Genomic DNA, 21,649 nt, shown 5'->3' with positions numbered 1-21,649 from the left:
CACTTTTCACAGAAGAAAACTTTGAGGCACAAGGAGCTTCAGTAATTGGTCCTAGGCCAAAAAGCTAGAAGTAGTGAATCTAGGCAGTCAGCCCTTAGTGTTTTGATACCTTTAACCTCTATCCTTTTTTGCCTCCCCTAGATTTAAAACTTTGGGTAAAGGTAAGACACAAGGCTTGCGCTGGAGGAGCTGAGTTTTAGGAAATCCTGTTACATTGAATCTGAGCTTTTATTCTGTAAGTAACTTTGATAATGGTTGGAAAACCAGTGAGTGAGTTCCTGAGCTTTGAAAATAGGTAACCTTGACCTGCTTACATTTAATCCTCCCACTATCGGAGTAAGGTGTAAATCCTATCCTCTCCATTTTGCAGATGAGAAAACTGAAGCTTTGTCAGGTCAAATAGCAGAGCTGGCATGGAGGCATTGGTTCTTAAGCAGTATGTACTGCCTCTCTAGGAGGCAAAAGTTAGCTTGAAGTGTACTTATAGAAAGCCAGGTTACTTAAGTTTTTCATTTAGGTAAAATTAGTGTTCACCTTAAAGCACTGAGGCCAGAGAAAAACCTAGATTTTTCCCATGGCTTCTTAAAACTCCATTTTTTATTGGCCTTGGCCAAACTCCCTACACAACTTCAGATGACTTTATAGTTTTAGTATACTGATCAACTAGAAATTGTGAACAGTTTGTGTGGGGTGATGTGATCCATAGGGGAAGGGAATGATCAAGAATGGAAAGCCAGCTGGGTAGCAGGTATGAATATGTGTGACACTTTTTGTTGGTATGATTTGCTTCCTCTGGGAGATCTAGAGAGGTAGAGTAGAAAAGGGAGAAGTGAATGTAGTCTACTTGAGGCTAGGGTGGGAGTTAACCATGTCCTACAATCCTTGGCTGCATAGAAGTGGAATTTGCCTATTAATGTGATTAAGTTCACAATGTTAAGCTATCTTTAATTTTTTAAAACCAGGAGACAGAACCTACTTCTGTACCAAAAGGGGGCACTCCCCCGCCATTAAGAATACACGAAAAGGTATTTGACGTTTCACCCAGAGAATCCAGTGAGTGAACTTTATGGCAAAAAGTTGAAGACAGGGTGGTTACGAGTTGAAACCTTGAATAGTGGACATAAACACAACTTACTCAATGGTTTTATTTGAAATATAATTTTACTTTTGTTTTTACAAGACAGTGTGCAGTAGGACAACTCAAAATAAGAGTGCAGATACAAGATAAGAGTACAAAGGAGGATTAACAATAGATGTCAAGAATGGTTACCTTTTATTAAGGCTAAATCCCTGGTTTATATTTTCCATACACATTCAGAAAATTACATTCAAATTATTCCTTATCAATATTCCTTAGGCCATAAGGAAAAAAAATCCAGACATTACATTTTTCATATAAAGCAAATCTGAATTAGTGTTAAGTACTGTTTTCCTTTCCAGTTGTTGTGACTTATGAAAATTTAGCAAAGGAAGAGATTTCCTTATTTGAACTAATAGCATTTTTGTAGCTATTGATACCATTCTATAAGTGGATAAGACCTCTCCCACACTGGAGTCGCCAATCAGAACCACAAGGGACAGGAAATGAACTGTGGCCAGAGCAGTTGGACAACTGGGTGTATAGCAAGGTTTTTTGTTTTTTTTTTTAAGGAAGTCAAAAACAACTAAGTTTTCACTTTGTGTAGGGGGATGCTGTGTTGAATATCAACACAATACATCCATGTTACTGGGACTGAAAAAAGTTTGGGATGTGAACAGTTCTATCCCTCTACCAGTGCTAATGAGATCTATAGGACTTCACTGACCCTCAAAAAGTATACTTTGACATGGCATGTGCCTTGGTAGGAGATTTGCTTTTAAAGCCTGCAGGCTTAGGAACTGGCACAAGAGCTACTTAAACTGCCACCATTTTAGATGCTAGGGCTGAAAACAGTCTTATGAAAAGCAGCTCAAAAAACTCCACTGTCTACCATAGACTACTTTCGCCTAAGGAATGAAAGGTAAACTGGAGAACTGAAGAGTTAAGTGCTAATATTCCTTGGTTTTCACTGCCCGAAGCTGGAGTGTTTCAGACCTGAAAAATAGTATGTGTGGCATTCCTTCCCTTAACCCAGGAATGTTACTTTCAAGATAACCTTTCCTTAGGAAGAATTTCCACATAAGACACATTGCAGCCAACTTCAAGGCCATGCAAATTTGAACAGAGAACGGCAACATAAACTATCTACATTTGTTCAAATAAAATTACACAGAAATCAAATACATACACGACACCAAGAAAAACACCTTAAAAACAATTGCTTATGTTAAATTAAGTGACAACTCCATGTTATTCCAGTGTTTAGCTTTGGGAACAGGAAATGCTGTAGCTAAAGTCATCATAAAAATAAAATCAAGACATTCACATTTGAGGTCATTTGACACACATCACACCATCCCTAAAGGCTTGAAAAGACTACAAAATAACTTTCCATGCCAATTACAGAAGCTAAAATTTAAAGCTACAGCTATAGAGATAGTATGAAAATCCCATTAGCTTAAACATTTATGGTGTAGCAAGCTGCTGCATTCTGGTCATAAGAGGCAGACCGTGATAGGATAAAAACCTGTTTCTATATGCTTAACACCCCCCCCCCCCCCCCCCAGTTCTTTTCCTACAATGTTCAAATGACTTTCAGGTCATCCTTTCCTTGTGATCTCAAAGTCAATTGTTCTAGCATTTCCCCTTGGATATAATTTTATTCCAATGCTGAATGAGTGTTATCAATAACCATTTGTCAATCTATTAAATATCAGTATACAGTACAGCAGCTATATTCATCACAGAATTCCAGTTTATTACCTATATGGCATAGTCCTCAAATTCTACTGTGCTCATATATAAAAATGCAAAAACTGTCGAATGTGCTGTCTTCTCATGTATATGAAAAACTACTTGCATCATGAGGAAGAAACGATCAACAGTTTATGACCATCTGCCATTCATAAGTGTAACTTATACATTCTATTGTACTATACAGATTAAAGAAAGCAAGGTTATAGAATCAGTTGTGACAGTTTTAAAAAGATCAGCATATGCTGTGTAAGTTTAACTAGATCAGAATCTGTTGAATGTGCAGTGAAATCTGATCCACAAAGTAGCTAAAAAAACTGGTGTTTCTAACGGAATGTTTTAAGAATTAAAAGACACACAAATGAATTCAAGCCTAACAGAGTAGCTTGAGACCAAAGTGGCACCATTTTTCTTACTTTTCAGGAAAACACATTTTTTAAAGTATCTCTACACCCAGTGTGGTGCTCCAGAGATCAGTTTCATGCTCCACCAACTGAGCCAGCTAGGAATCCCCAGGAAACGATTTCTGATGACAAAACCAGCCTTCTAACCAAATACTGTCTTGCCCAGTGCACAGAAGCACAGTCCCCATCCCCCCAATTCCCACAAAGTCCTTTAACTGTTAAATAGCATCAATATTTATAACTATGCGAGATATGGCCTGTTGGGTACAGTCCCACAAGTTTTTCATGGAACTAGGGCCAGGCAGAAAAGATTTAGTTAGGTGAAAACAGAATTAAAGTTTTTACATGGATAAAATGGAACTGGTCTGTTGAAAGCTTCCATTTAGAATCCCCAAAGGAGCCAAGAACCTCTGAAGCCATGTATACAGAATAATAACCGCTATGAACAAATTGCCTAAGGGGATTTTCTTCTCCCTAGTTTGAGATCAAAGAATAGCTTATTTGGCCTTCCACCTGTACTCAGGGTCTTGCTGAAGTATCAAGGCTATCTTCCTAGTGGTAGGCTGCCAGATCAGGTCCAATCACACCACAGAACGGATGTTTCCCTCACCTGAGCCAAGTGGATGGCACCCACTGAGGTTCAGTATCGAGTTTGTTAATTAACCTAAGCAATTCTTGATAGGCTTTATCAAGATCTGAATTCACAATTGCCGTGTCAAAGTAGTGCCCATTGTTCTGCTCCATCTCTCTAGTCTTCTCGATGATTTCTCTCAATTCTTCAGGCTATAAAAAGAAGACAAAAACAGGTAATTCCGTTAACAAAATAGACGATGAGTCAGAGATGACTCAAGAACAAAAAATGACCTTATATTGCCTGCTGTCTCAATATATGCAACTTCAGGAGCTCCTCCTCAACCCTGTCTTGGCCTCAGTGATTTCCTTTGCTCTGGCGTCAATTAGGACTCATACTGAATTATTTGGAACGCAACATAATCTGTTTGTACTGTTACTCAGGTTTTCAAATATTTCTGTCTTACCCACTAGACTAGAGGCTTCAAGAGCAAAGACTGTTACTTTGAATTCCCTACAGACCTTCCTTTTCAAGCATTTTAGGGCATTATAAACTTTCCCTAAAAAATAACATCTTTTGTAATACAGAGTGAACCCTTCCAGTTGAAGCAAGGGTGGTAGGACCCAAAATGCCATCTACTCTTGGCTTTATAAAGAGCCACTGCCCTTTATATCTGGTCGGCAGGGTAAATAAACATCAAGGGAAAAGAAAAGGATCAACAGAGTGGATATCTTTCTATGAAAACACTGGTCAACCCAAGATTTAATAATCTAATAAATGTTTACTTGCCTTTAAACTGCTTCTCTATTTTCAGTACACAAAGGAGGTCTTTAAAGATGCAAAAGAAGTATCCTAAGAAGAGTTTCAGAAATGATACAGAGTAGGCTACTTTAAAATACTGGGTAAAGGAAACAGCTGTTTCATATAGATGAGCCTTAGAGATAAAGCTAGGTGCAAAACTTCTTCAGAATCCTCTGGATTACCAGGCACATGTGTTCAAGAAAGTAAAACAGCACCCAGATCACCCCTTGTCAATGAAGAGAACTAATTAAACTCAAGTCCAAATGTCTCAGATATAAAAGACACACCAATACTATATTGGACACTCAATGCAAAACAACTTCTATCATTCAACTGGTTGAACTTCTGTAACAGTAGGAAAACCTATTAAAAATATGACAGCTCTGGCTTGTCCTGCAGCAGTTTCTTGTGTGGCTCTCTAATTTTCATTCTGGAATGTTGTGCATCTGGCTGTGGTACACAGAATCCTTTGTTTCCTAGGGGATTCTACTACACCATGATAACTAAATACACTGTAACATTCTTGCTAAAATTTATTCTACTCAAATCTCAGTATTATTGAAAGAACATTCCAGAACTCAAAACAATCTAAATTTTGTGGTGCTAGAGCTGAAATGTAAAACCCTACATCTTACGAAGATTCACATGAACAATCCATCTGTTTTTTCTTTATCAAATTTAAGACATTATTTTGTCCTTTGCCAAAATGGCATCTACCATTTGGTACTTTTAATTTCCTCTTATTTTTCAAATAACAATTTATAACTAAGATGAAACAAAATGTTTTTGCTCAAAAAGTTTTGGACTGAAAAAACTGGCATAGGAGTTTATTAGCCCTCTCAGACCCCCATTCTAGCAGGAATTCAGAGTACAATCAGATTAACTGATTATTTACATTCTGCATCCAGGGAGGAACACCATCACTTTCCTGACTGGTCCATGTGGACTTGTTTTTGCTCAATACTTCTATCGTATGAGTGACAAAAAGCACTACTAGAAATACCAAAGGAGATAAAACATAAGTGGAATAAAAAGGCAATCAGATACACCACCCTCTATACATTCTAACCATTACATTTATGGAACATGCACACAGAACTGATGTTGGGTCATAAAAATAAGGCTCAAACATTTTTGAAAGGCTACAATGTTCTTGGACCATAATGGAATTACAAATCAATAAAGTATTTTTTTAAATCTCCAAATTGGTGAAAATTACATTCTTCTAAATAACCCATGTATTAAAGAAAAGGACAAAGGGAATTAGTATTTCTGACAAGATGATAATGGAAAAATTACCTCAAAATTTGTAGGATGCCATTAAGGAACTGCTTAAAGGGATTTATAACTGCCTATTAGAAAAGAAAGATTTTAAAATCTAAGTTTTCTTCAGGAAACTAGAGCAAGTGCAAATTAAAGCCAAAGTAAGTATAAGTTAATGAAATGAGAGACCGACAATAAAGAAAATTAACAAAGACAAAAGGCCTCTGACTCTGTTCTTTTTCTAAAGTGTTTGTTTATTCTTTTTAATTTCCATATAAACTTTAAAGTCATCTTTTCAGAAAAATTTTTTTTTCATGTTTATTTTTGAGAGAGATAGTGTGAGCAGGAGAAGGGCAGAGAAAGAGGAAGACACAGAATCTGAAGCAGGCTCTAGGCTCTGAGCTGTCAGCACAGAGCCCAATTCAGGGTTTGAACCCACGAACCGTGAGATCATGACCTGAGCCAAAGTCGGATGCTTAACCAACTGAGCCACCCAGGTGCCCCTGAAATCATCTTTTCAATTTCACAGAAACATCTGGGATTTTCTTTTTTGATAACACTTTTCTTGAGATACAATTCATTTATAATTCACCCATTTTAAAATGAATGACTCAATCATTTTTAGTATAGTCACAGAGTTCTGCATTCAACAGCACAATTTTAGAATATTTTCATCATCCTCCCACCCCAGCCAAAAAACCCATACCCCTAGGCAGCCACTCTCCATTGTCTCCCAACCCCCAGCCCCAGGCAACCACTAATCTACTTTAGGTCCCTACAGGTTTGCCATAAAATGTAATCATACAACATGTAGTCTTTTGTGACTGGCTTCTCTTACTTATAATGTTTTCGAGGTTCATCCATGATGCACCATGTAGGAATACTTCATTCCTTTTTCTGACTTTTTTGAAACTTCTAAATAAAACTGCAGTAATCAAGACAGTGTGTAATTAGCATAAATACAGCATGGAGTCCAGAAATAATCCTACCCCACTCTCCACTGTATATTTGGCCAGGTGATTTTTTAAAAACATGCCAATTGAATTCAATGGGAAAAAGGACGGTCTTTTTCAAGAAATGATGCTAGAGCAACTGAACATCCACATGTGATTAAAAAAAATAATAAAAAAACCACCAAACCAACACCATCCTTACTTCATACTAAAACAAAGACATTTTAGAGATTGTAGACCTAAGAGTAAAAGCCAAATACAAGAAAGCTATTACAAGAAAACATAGGATAAAATCTTTATAATCTTGGAAGTAGGCAAATATTTTTAGACAGATGCAAAAATCATTAAAAGAAAAATGAAAAAGAGTGCTTCTTTAAAATTAAAAATATTTTGAGAAAATATTTCCAGAATATATAAAAAAAATTTACAACTCAATAAAACCACCATTTTAAAAAATAAGACATGGGGCGCCTGGGTGGCACAGTCGGTTAAGCGTCCGACTTCAGCCAGGTCACGATCTCGCGGTCCGTGAGTTCGAGCCCCGCGTCGGGCTCTGGGCTGATGGCTCAGAGCCTGGAGCCTGTTTCCGATTCTGTGTCTCCCTCTCTCTCTGCCCCTCCCCCATTCATGCTCTGTCTCTCTCTGTCCCAAAAATGAACGTTGAAAAAAAAAAATAAAATAAAAAATAAGACATTTCACAAAAGAATATACTTAAATAACCACATGAAAAAATACTATCATTAGTCATCAGGAAAATGCAAATGAAAACCTTAATGATACTTCACACTTATTAGAATGGCAAAAGTTGTTGACAAACCAACAAAAGCGAAAGCTGGTAAGATGTGAAGCAAATGGAACCAAAGTGGGAGCAAGTGGAACCAAACTGTTTTAAAACAGCTTTACAACTTTATACAGTTAAAATATACACTCACTATTTGATCCAGCAATTCAAAAAAACCCGAAAACATCCACGTCCACCAAAAGACTGAGTATTTCAAGCTGCTTTAATCCCACCAGCTCAAAATTGGAAACAACCCAAATGGTTTTTAACTGATGAATGAACCAACTGTGATATATTTAGCTCATGCAATATGTAGGTATGAACTGTTAGATGCAACACTGATAAATCTCAGTAACACTATGCTAATCAAAAGCCAGATGCAAACTTAATTATACACTATGGTTCCACTTAAATGAACTGCTAGAACAGACAAATCCACAGTCACAGAAAGGAAATTAGTGGTTGCCTAGGGAAGAATGGAGGGGTATTAACTTCAGAGAAGCATGGGGGCACCTGGGTAGCTCAAGTAAAAATCTCGTGCTTGTGGGATGGAGCCCCACATTGGGCTCTATGCTGAGCATGGAGCCTGCTTGGGATTCTGTCTCTCTCCCACCCCTTCTCTTTCAGAATAATAAACTCTTTTATTTTTAATTTATATAAAGAAGCAGGAGAGAATTTTCTAAAGTGATGAAAATGTTCTAAATCTTGACTGGCATGGCAGTGACACAGCTATACATTTTGCCAAAACTCACTGAATTATACAGGTAAAATATATAAAATAATTTCAATAAAGTTAATTTTTAAAAATTAGAAATTTCTCATTAGAAAATCAAGCATACTGTAAACTAGTAAAACATCTTGGTCCTGATTAAGTTCTTCATTTAAAAATATGTATAACTGGTATCATTCTAGACCTTACTCAATTTGGGATAGCTAATTCAAAATAAATAATAGGATAAATAATCCCATGAGAGCACTCCAGACCACCAACCCAAAGAAGGTTGCCTAACATGTTCTGGAATGGTATACAGATAGCCCTTTGCACAATACTGAATCCTTGGAGAAGAAAAAACTAACAAAAAAGTTAAGTGTGCAAATTAGAAAATTGAAAAATTAGGCTGAACAAGTAGGATGAAGTCCACTCTCGTCCTTAATATCCAGCCTTTTCCTTAAGCAACCATGGTATTTCTTCTGGTCTACCAAAGTAATTACTGGGCACTAAGTTTCATAGAGTATCAGTTTTGTTTTCTTTATTGTGACCCCCTCAAGAACAGCCAGTGACCATGTCTCATTTTTTTGGGTATCATCCCAAGTGCTAAGAACATCAGATACTTTGACTCTATTAATTAATGAACTTAACAATTATGTTGCAAAAACTGAAAAAAGCGTGAAACACTACTTTAACCAGATAGCCTACTTTAACCAGATTGCCTAAAGAAAGCAACCAGAATTACGCTCATCATGTAGGATGAGAAAGTCCTTGATTGTCTATAGCCTAAGACACTGAAAAATATGACCTTCACATATAGATTGAATAAGAAACATAAGCAGACTGAGAACGGGAAAAGATATTATCTTGGGGAGGAAGAAAGAGGGCTGGTGGCTATGGTGTATAGCCAAGAATCAGGAAAGGAGTGATGTTATGCTTTTAATGACTTTTTTTTTTTTAATAAATGTTAAAAAAAATTTTTTTTTCAATATATGAAGTTTATTGTCAAATTGGTTTCCATACAACACCCAGTGCTCATCCCAAAAGGTGCCCTCCTCAATACCCATCAACCACCCTCCCCACCCTCCCAACCCCCATCAGCCCTCAGTTTGTTCTAAAAAATATGGAATGCTTCACGAATTTGCGTGTCATCCTTGCACAGGGGCCATGCTAATCTTCTCTGTATCGTTCCAATTTTACTATATGTGCTGCCGAAGCGAGCACGCTTTTAGTGACTTTTAAGGATATTATACAAAAGTGTGACGATGTGTGTTTATGGTTTTTTTTTTTTAATTTTTTTTTTTAACGTTTATTTATTTTTGAGACAGAGAGAGACACAGCATGAATGGGGGAGGGGCAGAGAGAGAGGGAGACACAGAATCGGAAGCAGGCTCCAGGCTCTGAGCCATCAGCCCAGAGCCCTACGCGGGGCTCGAACTCGCGGACCGCGAGATCGTGACCCGAGCTAAGTCGGACGCTCAACCGACTGAGCCACCCAGGCGTCCCTGTTTGTTTTTTGAGAGAGGGCACAAGTGAGTGAAGAGCAGAGAGAGAGAGAGAGAGACAGAGAGAAAGAGAGAGAAGCCGGGCTCGCCAGCGGCTTGTGTTTTTTACCTGAAGCAGGACACAAGCTCATCTGACATGGGACTCGCACTCACCAACTATGAGATCATGACCTGAGCTCAAGTCATATGCTTAACGACTGAGCCACCCAGGCACCCTGTTTATGGTTTTTAAGGAGATTTAGAGAGAACAAATGAAATGAGGAGACTAAATGATTCCTCTGTAAAACAGAAATATTTAAGATATTTGGGGCATCTGAGTGGCTCATCAGTAGAGCATTTGACTTTGGCTCAGGTCATGATCTCATGGTTCCCTGAGTTTGAGCCCCCCATCAGGCTCTCTACTGTCAGCAAAGAGCCCGCTTTGGATCCTCTGTCCCCTTTCTTTTTGTCCCTCCCCCACTCACACACCCTCTCTCTCAAAAATAAGCATTAAAAAAAAGCGGGGGGGTGGGGAGTGCCTGGGTGGCTCAGCTGGTTAAGCATCCAACTCTTGGTTTCAGCTGAGGTCATGATCTCACACAACTTGTGGGTTTGAGCCCTGTGTCAGGCTCTGTGCTGACAGCATGGGGCCTTTTCCTATTTGCTGGCTGATGATTCTGTATCCCTGTCTCTCTCTGCCCCTCCACCCTCATGCTCACTCACTTTCTCTCAGAAATAAACATTAAAAAATAAAAAATTAGAAAAAATTTTTTTAAAAATCAGCAAAAAACAAGGGAAAGTACTTGTTACTTTGATATAGTAAGTCACTTGACAGTTTTCATTTCACATATTTAAACAAAGTCAATGCTTTCTGATTAAGTACATCAGTATAGTTTTGTTACTAACAATGTTTAGTAAAATGTGAACTACCTCAACCATGTCCAGCATCTAAAATAATTAAAAAAAATTTTTCCATTTCAGGTCATTTGAGAAGACCAAAGGGGGAAGGCAAATAGAACATAAATTTCAATGAGAAAAAAGAGAAAAAAGAAGAGAAAATCAAGAGCACCCAAGTCGGCTCCCCACATATACAGAGTATCTAACAAAGAAAAGTGGGTAATCCCTAAGAATCTGCTGAGAACTTTTTTCTTTGGGGGTAGAAAGCAGGGAGGTCACATAATCTCTATTGGAAATAACAGGGACCCATGTAAAGAAGGTTAAGGAATACCAAGAGTAACCACACATTTGGGATAACAATAGAGACTGTGTGGGGAACAACAAGGGAAGTCCCTGCTTTGGAGAGCTGTCACAGTCCAGCCAGAAGCAACAACAGAAATTTTGGGAAAAGTGACAGGGCTCAAAGAATAATCAGTTTGAAAGCTCAAGCCGATGTAGCTTTTAAGCACTTGTGACATATTAGGTCATGACTCTTTCATGTTTACTTTCAGTGGAACAGTACAACATTATTACCTTTGGATTCTTGCCTTCCTTGGCCAATAATGCACGAAGTCTCTCTTGTGAAGGGGGTGCAATGAAGATAATATAAGGTTTCAAGTCTGAATTCCGGAGAGTCTTCAATGACTATTAAAAAAAAAATATTTTGGATCTTTATAATAATTTTCATCATTTATTTGCTTCCCAGTAATATACTTCAAATAATATCATTTAAAAAAAAAAAAAACATTGCCTATGAATGTTTCCAAACATCTTTGTAACAATTCACAATATTTTAAGATCCTACCATTCACTGTAAGAATATATTATGTACCTATGCAACACACACACACAAATTAGCTTGCCCTGTTTATATAATGAAATAAAAATGACACTGAAGGTATACAACTATGTGATGCTAAAATATCCTCTAATAAGATCACATAAAGATTATAAATAACCATATTCAAATTCCATTTTGGAGGAAGTAGAAATAAGCAGTAATGTTATTGGGTGCTGGGATCTAAATACAAGCAGAATATAAAGAAAAATTTCACACACATATATAAAAAGAAGTTCTGGAAAAGTACACCCAAGAAAAAGCAGACTGAATTAGGAGATTGTGGTTTTCACCCTGCCTTTGCCACTGCATGACTGTGTGTTCCTCAACTGAAGCACACTGTCTAAACAGGGATTACAGGAACATGCTTTTTCTATCTAATAACATTATTAAGACAACACGCTTTAACTACCCTAAGTTCTTTGATAAATGTTTTCACCCAATTTAACATTAAAGAATTCTGAAGGCATTTAGTGAAAGCATTTATACTTTCTTTAAAATGTTTTTAATGTTTATTTATTTTTGACAGAGAGAGACAGAGACAACAGTGTGAGCAGGGAAGGGGCAGAGAGGGAGACACAGAATCTGAAGCAGGCTCCAGGCTCTGAGCTCCAAGCTGTCAGCCCAGAGCCCGATTTGGGGCTTGAACCCAAGAACTGCAACCGCAAGATCATGACCTGACCTGAGGTTGGACGCTTAACTGACTGAGCCACGAGGTGCCCCGCATTTATACTTTTCTTTTTTGTTTTTTTACATTTATTTTTGAGACAGAAAGAGACAGAGCACAAGTGGGGGAGGGGCAGAGAGAGAAGGAGACAGAATCCGAAGCAGGCTCCAGGCTCTGAACTGTCAGCACAGAGCCCGACGCGGGGCTCCAACTCACAAACCATGAGATCATGACCTGAGCCAAAGTCGGGCACTTATCCGACTGAGCCACCCAGGTGCGCCCCTGTACTTTTCTTAAATCAAATGTTTATAATTGAAATAGTAGAGACTAAGTTCTTTTGTCCACTAAAAAAACAGATGACCAGTGGAAAAAATAGTATGAGAACTTTATTTACCTGTGTACGAAGACTTAAAAGACATATTTTGCCAGAGTTGATCACTTGCCGTACAGAATCTATGCTGGTTCCATACAGATTCTTCTCAAATTCACCATGTTCAATGAACTTTCCAGCTGCTATGTCTGCCTCAAATGCTTGCCGTGAAACAAAGTGGTAATCTCTACCAGCTACTTCGTGGTCTCGCCTACTCCGAGTTGTATCTAGGCAAACAAAATCAGGTAAAAATAACGGGCATGGATCAGAGTAAAGATGGGGGATATTTCTGCTAGTCAGGAAAAATTTTAATTTTGTAATACAGAGGAAATGTAAAATGACGAACTGAGGAAATGTTAAGAGCCCATGTGTTTAACACTGACTGGTTTTATTTCTAGACTGAGAAATGAACAAAAATGTGGTTTTAGTATCTTAATAATAGTTACATTTAATTGCCGTAACACATTTTATGCTTACACTTTAAATTGCTTCTTGCATTTAAACACTACCATTTTTTTCCTAAAGTTTATTTCCATAAGATTAGGCACTGTGTAGTATTTATTCACTTACTTACCTATTTATTATTTACTTATACTATTTAATTTTAAGATATAGCTTTTTTTTAAACGTTTATTCATTTTTGAAAGAGACAGAGCACGAGTAGGGGAGGGGCAGAGAGAGGAGACACAGAATCCAAAGCAGGCTCCAGGCTCTGAGTTGTCAGCATAGAGCCCGATGTAGGGCAAGATCATGACCAGAGCCGAAGTCAGACACTTAACCAACTGAGCCACCCAGGCACCCCTAGGTACTATAAAATCTTTAAACAGAACTTCTGTGTTCAGACATTCGGTCTACATTTCTATCTTCTGCATCAGTTTAAAAAACAGAAGCTGATTCCATATTGAATAGGGAATCGTAAGAAACCCAAATTGAAATTCATTTAGAAAGTAATTAGTACCACAGGAAAAATGGAAATTTCTCAATAATGACTATCTTGAGTTACATATTCTCAAAAGATTTGATTAAAACAAAGTTCCTCTTTTCTGGGCAAAACTATTTTTGATGAACTGGATGAAAAATTTCCCTCCAGTTAGGTTCTAAGATAGAAAATTGAAAAGCACAGGAAAATGAGAATGCATCCAAACTTACGAGGAACCGCAGATGCAAAGCGGTCTTTTTCCTTGTTCATGAGCCTCTGACGCAATTCATTCTGGCCACAGTTCTGTGGACCAATCAGAATGATAGGTCTTTTCCTATTTGCCGGCTGATGATAAAGTGACATTTCCTCATAAGTTAAGATCTCTTCATTGTCATAATCTTTGAAAAAGAAAAAGTTAAGCCCTTCAGACAGAATTATTGCCATGTAATAAAAATGTACTCAAATTTTCCAAAAAATTGGAGAGAAGACACTTTATTATCATTAAAAATGCTTAGCTTTTTGGATCAAGATAGTAATAACTGGGTAGGATTAGATGAATATTTTCCAATATGAATATATACTTCCCAGGATACTACGAAAATAAATCAGACAATATACTGATCCTTCTGGAAGTGTTTACTGCTCCTTATGCTTCATAGTTTGTTTTAATACAATATAACTACACTCCTTCTTATGTAAAATAACTAGTTTGCAGTCAATACTCTGTCAGAGGGTGGGCACCAGGGGATAAACTAATGAGAATATTATCTGCCATTTTTTAAAATGGAGATAATACTTCACTTAGAGGGTTGGTTTAAGGATCAGACACAATATATATGTTGAGCACAACACCTGGCACTGACAAACATTTACAAATAGTAGCTACAACTAGTGTTATCAGAGAAAGTAGGGATACTTTTCTGTGATTATATAACTTGAAATCAGATCATATGTGTGCTATCCGAACTTGGAATACTAACTTGAGGTCACGATTCAAGATGTATAAATTGTGAAAGGTGGGGTAACATTCCTAAAGCCCATAACCCAGATGAAATCAGAGCTGTCAAGTGGTAAGAACAAAGGCAGAGAACTAGCAGCCTGCTATCTTCTCACTCCTGTTCTCACTCCCTGACGGGGAAAGAGCACCAGATATATGGTCACACTTGGCTGTAAGTTCCACGGGGTCAGGCAATCATTTTAGTCTTGCCAGTGCTTTGCACAGAGTGCAGAGTAGGAACCCAAACTGTCTAGATTCGAGCTCAACTATATATGCTTTAAGAACTAAAGCAGATTTTTAATATTTGAACTTCAGTTTGTTAATCTGTAATCTCAAGGAATTTATTGTGAGGCCTAAATGGATGAAAGTATCTAAAGTATATAGTTACTACCCCTGGAATAGAATGGTTATTATAAATGATAGTTATTATTGTAGAAATATAATTCCTGCCTTTCCCAAAATACTTTACACTCTGAAAAATCTGAGTTCTTCCTTCTAACATATACAATCAGACTGTGGCAGCGTTTTTATTTATAAAGACTTAGTTTATAGATCTGTAAGCTTCAGATTTTCTATAATCTGAATAAGCAGGTTTTCTATAATAGCTATTAGAGCTGAACCAATTTAGTATGTTTCAAAAGATGCAGAAACATATGTTACTTATCCAAATATAGAGCAAAGGATTAAAAATTCAATAAATCTTAATGACATAGTGATTTAATTAGCATTATGGATATTTATTTTGGAAAAAAATTTTTATTAAAGTAGACTGAATCTCTTTTAAATAGAATTTTTCAATAACCTATAATATTTTATTTTTGTGTTTAATTTATGCTACCTAAAAAAAAAAAAACTCAAGATATTGAGAGAATAATAAGCCTTATAAATTGTATAAGAAGTTAAGGAGTGCCTTTGCTTTATTATTTGGCTTGTTTCTGACATGAAGCAAAGCAGGGGGAGAAAATTCTAATGCACGTTAAGGACCAATGAAGAAGGTAATGAAAAGCAGTAAATGAGGTTGGGTTTATAAAAATTGGATGAGGAAACTGCCGAACTAAGGTAGTTGGTGCCTAATAGAGAGGCAACAGTCATCACTCAGGTCCAGCAGACTGCTGTCACTTGTGAACACAAACCCTGTGTTACTAGAGCCTTTGATGTGTAGAGAAGCTACACTTAAAAATTTTTTTTAAATCTTAGTAATAAAACAAAACAAAAACACTCTCCTTTTGTGCCTGACTCAGCCAACAGGTAGCAGGCTCTGTGGAAGGGTTGTCTTGGTGACATGAGTTACTGTAAACAAAATACTCATTTGGAGGCATGTATTAATTTTGCAAAGAATTTAAGTAGGAAAAACAGGAATCTATCAAACACTACATAGTGCTAAATTGTACTTTAATTTTTATGCCAGTTTTTCTCTAAACTCAAAACACTGCATTACTCATAGGATTCCAAAAGAAAATAATTTCTGCTAAACGACTTTCTTAAGCACATATGTTACATTAAGAAGCAAAATAGGACTAATAGTATAACTCCCTAAAAATAGCAGTTTAATTTCTTTCAAGTGTTAGATATAGACCTCTTTGAGATGTAAATCCAGCTATATCTTAGAGGAGAACTCACCATCATTTTTATTTGCATTATATAAAACCTTTTTCCTCTTCTTTTTATTCTTCTTTGCACACCATAGTTTTCCTGTTGAACAATCAGAAACAACTATAAATGTGGTACTTGTTTCCTTGAACAAAGCTATGTTATTTCAAATTGAAGAACTGAAATGGTTTTCCATTGAAATTTATAAACACATATTACATTGTTCACAGAACTATTTTTCAGGGAAACAGTTACAATTTTCCATTAGTCTCACATCACAGACACTGTTTAACACTTAAATCTTGTTCTTCATTTAGAGTCCTAAGATAATCAGTTTTGCTGCTATGATCATATCACTCTTACCATGAATACATCTTTCTTGACAGTTCTAACTGATTTAAACAGTTCAGATGGAGACCCAAGAAACCTCTCATTAATGCCAAATATTAAGTGTCCAACCTGATTTTTCTGGCTCCTTATCTTCCTCTATGGTTTGCTTCATAGCTTCCCTTTGCTGCTGAAAGCTTTTCCCTTAGTAGCAGAAAGAAAATTATTAGTATAATTAAATTAGTATAATTTAAGACAAAAGAATAGAAGGGTTTTTGTTTTTTTAATCAAGGGGAAAACACCAGAAGTAACTCTTCACTTATATTCCTTTTTTTGGTTATGGTAATCTTCTTTTAATATAAACATATAAACCACAAAAGAAACAAACAGGCAACAATAATACAATCCATTATAAGATGTTTCTAATATGTCAAACACTAATGTTGGACTATGATCAAATGTAAATTAGAGGGTACATTATTTAATGGTAAGACACGTATTTTAAAAAGTTCTTGTGAATTCCCCTCTGTGGTCTCAGTCTAAGAGATGGATTGTGACAAATAGTTTTCCTTTTCACTCTCTTTTCCTCAACATGCAATTTTCAACAAAACTTAAAAGTTGTATTCTCTGTATTCTAGCACACAGTAATGTTTTATGACTAAAAGTATTAACTGGCCTCTTTTCAGCATTATTGTTATCAGTAATAATTACTGATATTTATACATTATAACTGTTTGATTCTTTGGTTCAAGGTTTCTGTGAGTAGGATCAACATTTATTTGCTTTTCAAAGAACCTTCCAGCCCTTACCTCCCTACCCACTTTCCAGTGGTTCTTATTTATTTCCCTTTCTCATATACAAACAAATGAAAAAACAAAAAATTAGACACAGAAATAACTGGATGGATTCAATCATAAGATATAAATATGTTCTAGAGATTACTGGGTTAACTCCCAAAGAATAGATCGTACTTACTTGACACAAAATTTTATCCAAAACAGAGTCTTTTTAATTTTTCAATTTAACCAACAAGTAGCATTTGGAAAAGGTTTTTCTGAGGGGAGGATCACCATAAAGTAAACTAAAATAGTGGTAGATACCATTTGTTTCCAGTTACGATTTCTTATCAGGCCCCAATTGACAGATTTTTATGCATAACACTGATGTTTTTATGAAGCATTATTTTCTGAATTTACAGGTGAGGTAGCTACACCTCAATGAAATTAAATGATTTACTGAAGACTCAAAAGGAGCAGAATTAGGATTCAAATTCCTATCTCTTACTCTCCAAGACAGTGCTCTTTTCATGGTACTATGAAACCATAACATTTTATTTCCTCTTTTTTATGTTTTCCTCCCTTCAATGGAATTGACTGCTCTTTCTTCTCAATAACTAATAATGTATAATGAGATCAGTTTAATTTTAGATCATGTAGTAAAGAATCTGTGATACATATGGAAGACACCAGGCTATGTGCTGAGGGTACAAAGACATGAAACTCAGTCTAGTTGGCAGAATATATTCCCTTTTAAATCTTCCTGCCATCATATGAGAGTATGTCAGCTATAATTATAAGCCTCCAAATGTTTAAAGTATTAAGTTTCAGCCTCACTATCAACCAATCCTAGGACATGTTTTACTAGAATATAGTATCTTCTAATAGAAGATAAATAATAAACCAGTGTTAGAAAATTTAATAGTTCAATTTTTACAAAGCTTTCATTAAGCATTTACTATGTAGAAAGTACTACGTTGGATCTTGGTTCTGGATCATTTAAAATTATCTCAAATTAAAGAAATTAATTCCAGGAGATCACTTTACAAAATAATATGTGAACATTCACCATTTGAATTTAAGATACTACTCAATGTATTCCCTTGCATTTATTCTTCTCAATCCCTTTTTCTTCACATATACATATGTACATATATATGTTTTAATCATTTTTTTACTTCCACCTTTCAGCTACCAATGATACAAATAAATGAAAAACATTTCATTCTAAGTTTTTCCTTTTAGAATTAAGATTTTAATATAGGCGGCTTTCAAAGTTTTTGATTTTCATCTTGTTTTCAGAGATCTACCTTAAAATCAAATGTATTTTTTTTGAAAGATAAAAGTGGTTTTACTTAAAAAACTTGGACTAGAGTTCAACTTTTTAAATTTTTATATCTAGTTTTTTTTTTTTTTGTTTCAAGCCAAGGATTCTTGGAAATCAATAAGCAAATTCCATCTATGTTGGCGTAATCTGCAGAACTCAGTGTATTTCATAAGAACAAAAGCAAAACCATTAATACTGAGTCTGATACACTCAAGAAGCATTAAAGATAACCAAGTTATCTTCAGGAGCTATACAGATTGCATTCCTATTAAAAACAAGTAACTATGGTGATGGAAAATTTTAGAGCACTAAAATTTTAAAGTAAGTAGAAAAGAAATAAATATAAGTATCTGATGTTAACAGATTTAGAAAAAATAAGGAGCAAAATAATTTTGATCAGTTACCTATTAAAATGTTTAAAAGCATTATAGTCATGTACTTCTATGGCACATTTTTATAGTACATATGGATGTAGACTGTTGTTATGACAGCAGACATTAATGGAAGGTAGACAATATGACTTCTTAAGAAGTCTTCTAACAAAACCATCATCAAACTCAAACTAAGGTGGGTTCATTTATTTGTCCTATAAAAAAACCTTTACAAATGATATCACTGAAATCTCCTTGGTGCATCTCTATACTTTTAGAAACTCAATACAATCAGTCAATATACTCTAGTTCTAAATATTTATGGGCTAAGGCTGGCATGATGAGAAGATATAAAATTGATATTTGGCACAAGCACTAAGTAGAACATGATGGCTGCTAAATACCACAGGATTTCTAGAGGAACATCTCATGTCTGTTACTGTGAAGAATCAAAGGTGTAGCATCATCCCCTGAAGTTAATATAAGAAGCCCATTCCTCATTCCTTGAAATATGACTGAGTATAGACAAAATCTGTTTTCAGCTTTTGGATTTTAAAGCAGATGGTTTGTGGCCTTCTGTGGTTTTATACACATAGACTCAACTGCATGAAAAAGTAACTACATCCGTTTTTAAAGGACATGAAAAAGTGAGTTCTTCTCTGTGAAGCCTTATATTTTAAATATATTTTTTTTAAGTTTATTTGTTTTTAGAAAGAGTGAACAGGGGTGAGGCAGAGAGGGAGAGAGAGAAAATCCCAAGCAGGCTCCACACTGTCAGTGGCAGAGCCTGATATGGGGCTTGATCTCACAAACTGTGAGATCATGAACTGAGCCAAAACCAAGAGCCAGATGCTTAACTGACTGAGCCACCCAGATGCCCCAAAATGATTTTTTTTTAATTTTTAAAAAAATTTTTAAAATTTACATCCGAGTTAGTTAGCATATGGTACAACAATGATTTCAGGAGTAGATTCCTTAATGCCCCTTACACATTTAGCCCTTCCCCCCTCCCACAACCCTTCCAGTAACCCTCTGTTTGTTCTCCATATTTAAGTCTCTTATGTTTTGTTCCCCTCCCTGTTTTTATATCATTTTTGCTTCCCTTCCCTTTGTTCATCTGTTCTGTGTCTTAAAGTCCTCACATGAGTGAAGTCATAAGATATTTGTCTTTCTCTAATTTCGCTTAAAATAATACCCTCTAGTTCCATCCACATAGTTGCAAATGGCAAGATTTCATTCTTTTTTATTGCCGGGTAATACTCCATTGTGTGTGTGTGTGTGTGTGTGTGTGTGTGTGTGTGTATACACACACACCACATCTTCTTTATCCATTCATCCATCGATGGACATTTGGGCTCTTTCCAAAATGTTCTTTTAAATATGTACTTTATACTATATTGTCTTTTTACCTGGAACAAGCCCAGCTAGAGGTTGATTATCTTCGTCCCCTTCTCTATAGGCTTGCCACCAATTTGGATCTTCTTGACTGATGACATGAAGTATATCGCCTTTTTGAAAAGATAGACCTAACTCTCGACACGGAACATAAGGGTCATCTGAGGGGTCATAGTCAAAATGAGCTTTCACATGGATCTAAAAGATAAAAAGGGTAAAAATCAAAACAACGGTAATGATGAAATGGCAACACAAAATATTCAGCATAAATATAATCAAAATGTTACCATTTTATTAGTGCAAAGCAATTATGAGTTGAAAGAAGGGAGGTTTAGTTAAGTAACTGCAGTATTTTCTCAGGCTTGTTTTCTTCAGTTAAGTTCATCACTCTGTTGATTACAAACATGTACTAGAGTACAAACAACAAACAAAAACTGTATAAAAGTATGCACAGGACTGCACTGTTAGCTGCCAACTGAGCCTGAAGTGCTAAGGGGCCTCAAAGGCTTGAGAGAAGCAGAAGGAATGTAACTGAGACCCTTTCCCCCTCTATTCCTGACCTTTGAAAACAATGACTCTGCAGTAAGGTATGTAATTTCTAAACCACTACTATCTAGAAATGTGGACTAAACCTCACCACATCTGTCACCTATGCAGGAGAGTGTCAGTTTCCCTGGTGCTGTTACCCTTTGAATACACTGTCAGTGCGACTGTGCCTTAAACTTCTCTCAGTGTTTCTTTTAAAAGGGATCTGTTTAGGTTCAGAAACAATCACACCCCAAACTGCTAAAATCACCTAAATCAAGTTTATAATAAATTCCTGTGTATTCTATTTGCAGGCTTTGAAATTTAACTAGTTGTACGATTATAATTTTTGCTAACAATTTTTCTGCATATCAAAAAAATGTGTTACACTTGCAGCATTAAAGGTAGGTAAGAATTCACATGAATCTTACTGAGAGCTAAGTTATTCCTATACTATTTCCTCCAATATACCTCTGTAAGATGTAACAAAGTTGTCTTAATTTTAATAAAGTAAAAAGAATTAATATTAATATTCTCTTTAACTTTCCATTATAATTTTCATCCAGCCTGGTTAAGGGACATGTGGCATTTCCAAAATCTGTAAGAAGTCCATTTTCATCTAATGAAATCCAGCACCTATATGCAATGAGTGTTTCTGCCCCATAGAGGTTAAACTTCAGGTTTCAGCTCAATGAGCCAAGCAACTAATTGACAGCTTAAGAATTTTATTATTCGGAGTCCTTTTCTATCCAACTGTTATTGCCTTTTACATCCTCACCATAATTGAGGCCACCTATCATAAAAATAATACT

At 36.1% G+C, this 21,649-nt stretch overlaps 1 protein-coding gene, 1 long non-coding RNA gene and 1 other non-coding gene across 5 annotated transcripts in view; 1 reads left to right on the top strand and 2 right to left on the bottom strand.

Annotated features, from left to right (window-relative positions):
• Positions 1 to 1,142: 1,142 nt before the first annotated feature.
• MPP5 (membrane palmitoylated protein 5) overlaps positions 1,143 to 21,649 on the bottom strand; it is a 94,626-nt gene continuing 74,119 nt past the window's right edge. For all 3 annotated transcript variants that reach the window (XM_030319359.2, XM_030319358.1, XM_030319360.1), the window contains exons 8-14: positions 20,327 to 20,510; positions 16,576 to 16,647; positions 16,147 to 16,218; positions 13,760 to 13,927; positions 12,635 to 12,837; positions 11,270 to 11,380; positions 1,143 to 4,020 (exon numbers count right to left, since the gene is read on the bottom strand). In XM_030319359.2, the coding sequence (XP_030175219.1) occupies positions 3,844 to 4,020; positions 11,270 to 11,380; positions 12,635 to 12,837; positions 13,760 to 13,927; positions 16,147 to 16,218; positions 16,576 to 16,647; positions 20,327 to 20,510 (987 nt within the window). In that variant the 3' untranslated portion in view covers positions 1,143 to 3,843. The remainder of the gene's footprint in view (positions 4,021 to 11,269; positions 11,381 to 12,634; positions 12,838 to 13,759; positions 13,928 to 16,146; positions 16,219 to 16,575; positions 16,648 to 20,326; positions 20,511 to 21,649) is intronic.
• Positions 9,433 to 9,539, bottom strand: LOC115517316. The gene has a single exon (XR_003969780.1). It is a non-coding gene; the product is annotated as a U6 spliceosomal RNA (small nuclear RNA).
• LOC115516584 lies at positions 12,772 to 21,367 on the top strand. The gene is made up of 3 exons (XR_003969591.1): positions 12,772 to 12,855; positions 20,377 to 20,526; positions 21,152 to 21,367. It is a non-coding gene; the product is annotated as an uncharacterized LOC115516584 (long non-coding RNA).

The sequence above is a fragment of the Lynx canadensis genome, chromosome B3 (assembly GCF_007474595.2).
Source record: "Lynx canadensis isolate LIC74 chromosome B3, mLynCan4.pri.v2, whole genome shotgun sequence".
Taxonomy (NCBI): domain Eukaryota; kingdom Metazoa; phylum Chordata; class Mammalia; order Carnivora; family Felidae; genus Lynx; species Lynx canadensis.
Note: the sequence above shows the minus strand (reverse complement) of the source record. Positions and strands in the feature narration are given on the sequence as shown.